Source organism: Musa acuminata, chromosome BXJ2-5, assembly GCF_036884655.1.
Source record: "Musa acuminata AAA Group cultivar baxijiao chromosome BXJ2-5, Cavendish_Baxijiao_AAA, whole genome shotgun sequence".
In the NCBI taxonomy this organism is placed as follows: Eukaryota; Viridiplantae; Streptophyta; class Magnoliopsida; order Zingiberales; family Musaceae; genus Musa; species Musa acuminata.
Genome location: NC_088342.1, coordinates 14,395,001 through 14,402,594, shown reverse-complemented (window position 1 = coordinate 14,402,594; position 7,594 = coordinate 14,395,001). Strand labels below are relative to the sequence as shown.

Here is a 7,594-nt window from a genome sequence, read left to right as displayed (position 1 = left end):
TCGATCTCATTATCGTGATCTCATCACGATCCGATTCCCATTGCACAAATCCAAGGACATCACAATATATATATATATATATAATAGTTATAAAGTGATATATGCCAAAAAATAAGCAAAAAGATTCTGTATCAAGTCACACGTGCCATCACTCACGTGATTGGCTTGCTGGGCACCTATAACTCGCATATAGCAAATTGCCTCTCCTCCTTACTGTGCTTTAAATACTTATACATTCGCTTTGATGTAAAACATCTTCCGAATTCGGTTTTCTACGAAGACTTTACGAAATCTATGTTTTTGTGATTAGCACTGCTGCAAATTATCTTAGTCTTCTCTTGCACTTTCACTTAAAACTTCAAGCTCAAATTCCTTTCTAAACGAATTAATTTAAACTCATTCTCATTGAATCGGGTTTAATCAGAACAAGGTTTTTGATATTGTGAAAGTTTTCCGCTGCACTAATTCACCCCCCCCCCCCCCCCCCCCGCCCCCTCTTAATGCGTTCTTGATCCTAACAATCAGAACCTGTTGTAATTCACTGAGAGATCAAAGGATGATCTGCGGTGGTGGAGATGACTGCAAAATTCGGCAATGATCTTTTAAGCAATTGTGGAAATTGCTTTAGGCGGCTGTGGAGGGCTGATGGATGGTTGTAGAAGGGCAGCAAGATGCCAAGAATGCTGTTTTGATACTAAGTGTTAGAACCTTTACGGATTTTAAGCTTGGGGTTGATCTATTTAGGGGATCGACCTCCTTGGAACTCTATAGGGGTTCCATCCTCCAAGTTATTACTCAAAGGTTGCTAAAAAGCTTGATCTATTTTTTATCAAAAGATAATGAATACATGACTATTTATAGGGCTTCTAAACCTCAATTCTAAATAGTACTCCTACTCAAGACTTCTACTTCTAACCAACTCCTAATGCTTCTCCAAGAAGCAACCTCCAAACTAATCCTATCCTTAGCCAACCTCTTCACCTCTTTAATAAGGGTCAACTAGGTAGGTTTTACACAAATATATCTTTCAATTAGGACTCTCCTAACTAGAGTCCTAACAACTCTCAACGAAATTTCGATTTTGACTCCGGCACTTCATTTTGTTTTATGCTTTGATCGCTATTGTAGTTAATCCTATACATTTTTCTCAATATATAGATTTAATCAAATAATTTACTAATTGATTTCATAATCAAAATATGAGATTCAACAAATTTAAATCTATCTTAAAAAATTCATAAATATTCTTATGAGCTAGTTGCAAGTGGTAATAAAAATTTTATATTATTTACAATTGTGATTCCTAGAAACATTAGATTGAGCCAATTAGTTCTTTCCCTAGTATTTGTTAGAATCGTAAAGCCACTAAAAGGGGGGTGAATTAGTGCTTTTGAAAAATTATGATTTGAAAACTTTCATTTGATGAAACCTGTATCAGAAATGCGTTTAACTTATAATAAGAGTAAAGGTAGTGAGCAACTAAATCAGTTAGTAATAAGAATAAAAAGCATAAAGAAAAATGCAAATTAGATTTATAGTGGTTCCGTCATCCCAACCTACATCCACTCCCGATTCCTTTACTCTCGAAGCCACCACCTTTCACTGTCGATCTTCTTTTCAATGAGTGAAGATCAACTACCCTTATTATAACCCTTTCTCCTTTTAATAAGAGAGAACCTTTATATCTCTTTTATAATAAGAACTCACTCATCTCTTAGGAAGACTTCTAAGCCAAAAGAGGAAGAGACTCAATACTTTAAAAGATTTTATATACTTAAAAATATAAGTTTTTTCATGTTCTTGCAAGTAAGTATGAGAGGAGAATTTATAAGTCTTAAATGACTTCAAAAATAAAATTAAAAATTTAAATTTTAGGATTTTCGGGATACTGATGGTACCACCACTTGCCACCCTATGCACTAGCGAGACCACCACATACACTCAGTGGTATCATTGACACAATCTAGGATATTGTGTCCTAGCGATACCACCGTCAATCTGGGTGGTACCACCATCTAACACTAGGCGATACCACCGTTGACCTTAGCAGTACCACTATCGGATTTTTTAGAAAAATATGAACCCTAAATACTTAAAGGTAATAAAACTAAGGAATATTTAGATATTCTAGCAACAAGGGATGTTTACAAAAAAATAATAATAAATAAATAGAGAAAATTTTCCAAGAAAATCAGTCATTTCATTTTATTTGTTTTATTAATAGGATTATCCCGAAGCAGAAGTGGATAATCTGATTGTAATTTTAGACTACGAAGATAAAACAAGGATCCGCAGAGATAACGTACTGTCACTACTCGTCCTTTATGTTAATCTCTTGGTCGAATAAATCAAATAAGGTCCCTATCCTGACACCTAGTATCTATCCAAAGTCCGCCCAATTTTGTCCTATCATCGGATTGCATGATGTGTCCACTGTTCGAATACGTCCACTGTTCGAATACGTCCGAAACAAACACACGTGGCCATTTGGATTTGGTCCCCGCCATTATGTCATTCCTACAATCATGATGGTGTGACCGTTCCTGCATATCATTTCTTATTTTCATATAGTCACAAGGATTGGGCATAGAAGGCCGAAAAGAAAAACAAGAAATCAAATGTACCTAATTTAACCATGAGGATTTTATGCTGCATACTTAAGGCAGTTCACTCCATTAGCTTCCTCCGTCTTGACATCATGGTCGATATGAGAAATTTTATGATCCCTTTTTTAATTTTTATTATAATATTTTCCACTTATAATGACCAAAAGAGGAGCCCCAGCAAATTGAATAAGCATATATTTAACATCAATGAAACGTGTACATAATAGTAGAGGAGGCAAGTGTAACACTCTGGTTCCATTTGATTTAAAAAATTCTCAAAACCATATTCAAACTTATTTAGTTTAATGTTTTTGAATTTGAACCAAACTTAATCAAACCATCATAAAAAAAATTTGAACCGAAGTTCACTATGATTTTTTATTTTACTTTTAAACATTTTATATCTCAAATGTGCCAAATGATAAGTAATTGTAACACACATCAGATTAATAATTAATGAATAGCAGAACCAAACTTTCACGGTCTCATAGAAAACTGATTCTTTTTTTTCGTTCAGTTTATTTACATATAGGATCTTCCAATCGTTTTCTTGAAGGAAGAATACCATTGTAAGATATTTCCTAATAACCTTGTTTGTCGTGTTGCAATAGTGTTCGTGTTTCGGTGGAGGTTGTCGAGGGAGAAGACTAACTGCAAAGATGGCCTTTCATTTCTTCCTCTCTCTCTCTATATATGGCAGTTGCCAGAGACTAATACCACACCACTAGTTGGAGATTCGGTATACGATGGGGTCGTTCCTTGAAGAGTTTGGAGCGAAGGAGTTATGGCAGGCTCACGACCGTATATTTAAGCACGCGCTGAGCTATATCAGATCCATGTGCCTCAAATGTGCTATAGAGCTGGGCATAGCAGACATCATCCACAGCCATGGCAAACCCATGACTCTGTCCCAGCTGGAGACTGAGCTACGAATTCCCCCCGCAAGAAGCGCCTGCTTCCGGCGGCTCATGCGCCTGCTGGTCCACTTGGAATACTTTTCTCAGATCTCGGAATCCGAGAACGAGAAGACTTTGTTCGGCCTCACTGCAATGTCTGCCCTCATCATGAAGGAGAAGGTGGAGGGCCTTTCCCCGTTGTTTCTCTTTATAATGGACCAAGCATTGCTGTCTCCCTGGCAAAGTGTTGGCAGATGGCTTAAGGGGGACGAAGCCCGCACCCCTTTTGGGGTCGCACATGGAAAGGATATATTTGACGTCACCAAACAAAACCCAGAGTTCAACAGCTTGTTGCAAGCGGGAATGGCCAGCGACGCTCGGCTCGTGGTGCAAGTACTGACAAGGGAGTGCGGCGACGTCTTCCAGGGTCTGCGGTCGTTGGTGGACGTCGGAGGGGGGACGGGAACGATGGCCATGGCGATCGCCGAGGCCTATCCACAGCTCAAATGCACTGTGTTCGACCTCCCCCACGTGGTGGCTCCATTGGTAGGGAACAGCAAGGTGGAGGTGGTCGGAGGTGACATGTTCGAGACCATACCTCCGGCGGACGCGGTGCTGCTCAAGGTAATCTGTTTTACCACTTACCTTCAACACTAAGAAATAATGAACTCAGGTATTACTAATAACAAACTCAAGCGAATGAATGGGTCAACGCATACATATGCCCTGAGCCCACTGAATAGTATTAATTGAATTAAGTGTGACTGTCCTAAACGACAGGAGTCATTTGTTCTGAAGCGATAGATAAATGGAAAGGCTTTTGCACTCTTGTTGATATCTTTCAACTAAGTTTCCGAGGTTGATGTGGCAGTGGGTGTTACATGACTGGAGCGATGCGGAATGTGTGAGGATTCTGCAGAGATGCAAGGAGGCAATTCCTTCAAAAGAGGAGGGAGGCAAAGTAGTCATCGTTGAGATGGTTCTCAATGTCGATGACTCTCCTCCTGAACTAGCAGAAACGCAGCTTCTCTTTGACTTGTACATGATGGCTAACACTTCGGGCAAGCAAAGGAGTGAGGCCGAGTGGGGTAAACTCTTCGAAAGAGCAGGCTTTTCGGACTATACCTTAAAACCCTTTCTGGACTTACGTTCCGTCATTGAAGTCTACCATTGATTGGATATCGGCGATTGTGAACTATAAATATTTATGTTTGCGATAGTCTTACTTCAGTACTATCGTCTGTTTCCCTGTTATCTCTTAGTATTATTGTAACTTAAATGTACTGCGATCACTTGTATGATGCTTGTATTTCAACTTGTCTCGTTTCGTTCAATTCTTCTGCTTAATCTACAAGTTTCAATAGCAGTTGAATTACTGGCACTAAATTCATTTACTTAATTAAAAAAATCAGATATAAATTTAAAAGATGTAAAAAGATCGAAAAGGATGGAAAGCTTGCATTGAGAAAATGGGAACAGAATCAGTCTTTTTAATATTTCTGGAGATCATGTACCAAATAAAGCTTTATATTACATTTTTGGAGATGAGGTTAACCAATGACAATTTAATAGTGTGAACATTAATATGACCCACATGATATTTAAATCTTATATGATATTTATATATAATTCATAAATTACTTAAATTTTATTGGTCAATTGTAAGGAAATACTTTTTTTAATAGTTATATCCATTTGTATCTATATCTAAAAAGATATAACATTTTAATAATTCTTCAAGTGATTTTTTTTATTAAAACAAACATGTTGACAAAAACATCCTTTCCTCTTGTATAAATTTTGAATCTACGCTATCTACATCAGTAAGGGAAAGAAAATAGGACAAAAACATCCTTTCCTTAATAGAGTTCATTAATAGATATAATTATGATTATCAATATAATTTTGATAGAGTTCATTAATAGATAATTTTGATGCTAGTGATTCTCTTAATTATTATCTTAAATTTTTTTTCTCACCTATAAAAGGACAATACCTCCTATGGACAAAACACTAAAAACTAAGATTATATAATCATTCTCAATCTCCTTTAGTCCCTATTTCATTACTCATCATGGTCTTTTAAAGGATAAGAAGAAAAAAAAATGTGAGTCTAGTTCTCCTTACAAATCGATATCATTATAACTTTCAGATCCCATAATAATACTTTTGTAGATTAGAATAAAGGTTTTCTAAATGGCAATGAATGACAGGCAATCCTGATCTTTATATATCATTATTTAATTTTAATTTTAGCATTAAAGTTTTTAATATAAGAGTAACATAATTATAATTTTTATGCATACAATTGGTATTAGAGCCAATTATTTTAAAATCAAATACTTTAGATTATAAAAATATATCAGATCGGTTTTATATTTAGATTTGTTTATAAACATCCTTTACTTGTGAAAGAGTACTATCAATCTAATTGTTTATCATGTTTGCTCGTCGTTTGCTTGCATATGATGCAAGTTTCCTCGCGTGGGGGATCTACGAACGATGGAAGGATTGGAGTGTCACACAAAAGGTTGTGCAACACTACCATCGACAGGTTGTTACTAGTAGTATGACTATAGATAGCAGCACGAGCGTTGGACATCAATGCTATAGGATAGCCACACGGTTGTTGGTCCAAGTCAATAATCGCAGAAGTCCAAGTGATGCAATGATGACCTCTATTGTTTGTTGCATGCAGTGATGGTTGCTTATTTGAAGTAGCCCAAGTGACTTTAGATGTAGTAGTACTAGCAATGGTTGATGTTGATTATACATTAGTGGATGCATTCCCAATGGTTATGTGACGATCGTAAGTTGTAGACACTGCGCCAAATGAGAACAGCTACGCATGGGCATATCCTGATAAAATTAAAATTTTGCCCTTCAAAAATCAAATATTTCTAACTTATGACCTCAACTATAAAATTGATCAATTTAACCTACTTTAATTAAATATTTTGATCGGGCTTGATTTTGATTATATTTTATCTATTTGATTGAATTTTGATTTGATCAATCTCGTTTGAATTTAGAAAAAGTCAAATTTTAACTAATTTTTGACTTTAGTCAATTTTAATTTTGACTAAACTTCGTTCTTCACATGTATATGTTAAAAATTATGAAATAATATTTATTTTTTATATAAAGGCATGATTTATTAGTATAGTCATTATATAAGTTTTGTTTTATGTTGATTAATGCTCATTAATTATTATGATTATTATTTTATTATTATTGAATCATTTCTACATAAATTAGACTAGAGAATATTTAGTGAATATTAGTTATAGCTTATATCCCTAAGTTTTATCTTATTTACAACTACTAAAATGACCAAATTAATAATTTATAAGTAATAATTTATAAAATTATAAAACTTGACTATTGAATGGAACAAATTAATGAAATTAATAATATTGAATCTCAAATTTTAATAATGAAATTAATTGATGAATGCCAGTATATGTGCTTTGCATGCCAATCATATGAGTGATGGCAAATAGGACAAGACAAGCGCTCTTTTTACTTATTATTATTACTGTATTTTCTCACTTTATATTGTGATGTCCAGGGATTTATACAATAGAAATCGGATCATGATAAGATCACGGTAATTATACCGATTCATTTTTAAACACAAACCCTAAATAATCACAGTTATATTACTCGAGAGGGATATTGAGATAATCGAAAATGCTAGTATATTTTGAATCTCATATTTTGATGATGAAACCAATTGATAAGTGTTTATGATTTGATCTGTGTTTTTAGTGACGTAGGATGCTTCAATCAGGATGAGACAATTAAAGCAGGAATAATCATGTTAGGCCGGAGGAAAACATATAAAAAGATTGGACGTCGGGCCGGAGGATCGGTCAACGTATCGATAGAAGGCTTCGGGCCATGGATTCGAGCATAGGGCCAAGAAGAGCGGATATTGTGCTAAGGATATCAGAGTTGCGGAGTCAACTGGTCGATTGGGCAATATGCTGCAAGAGAGGACGATGAGCCGAAGAATCGGACGAAGCGTCGATGGACCAATGACATGCTGGATAACATTATTCAAGCTTAGTAATAATTGTCTAGATCGAA

At 35.4% G+C, this 7,594-nt stretch overlaps 1 protein-coding gene across 1 annotated transcript; it reads left to right on the top strand.

Moving 5' to 3' along the window:
• Positions 1-3,317: 3,317 nt before the first annotated feature.
• LOC135611724 (trans-resveratrol di-O-methyltransferase-like) lies at positions 3,318-4,836 on the top strand. The gene is made up of 2 exons (XM_065107376.1): positions 3,318-4,126; positions 4,374-4,836. Exons 1-2 carry the CDS (start codon positions 3,353-3,355, stop codon positions 4,674-4,676), a joined length of 1,077 nt encoding a protein of 358 aa, XP_064963448.1. The 5' UTR covers positions 3,318-3,352; the 3' UTR covers positions 4,677-4,836.
• Positions 4,837-7,594: the final 2,758 nt, after the last annotated feature.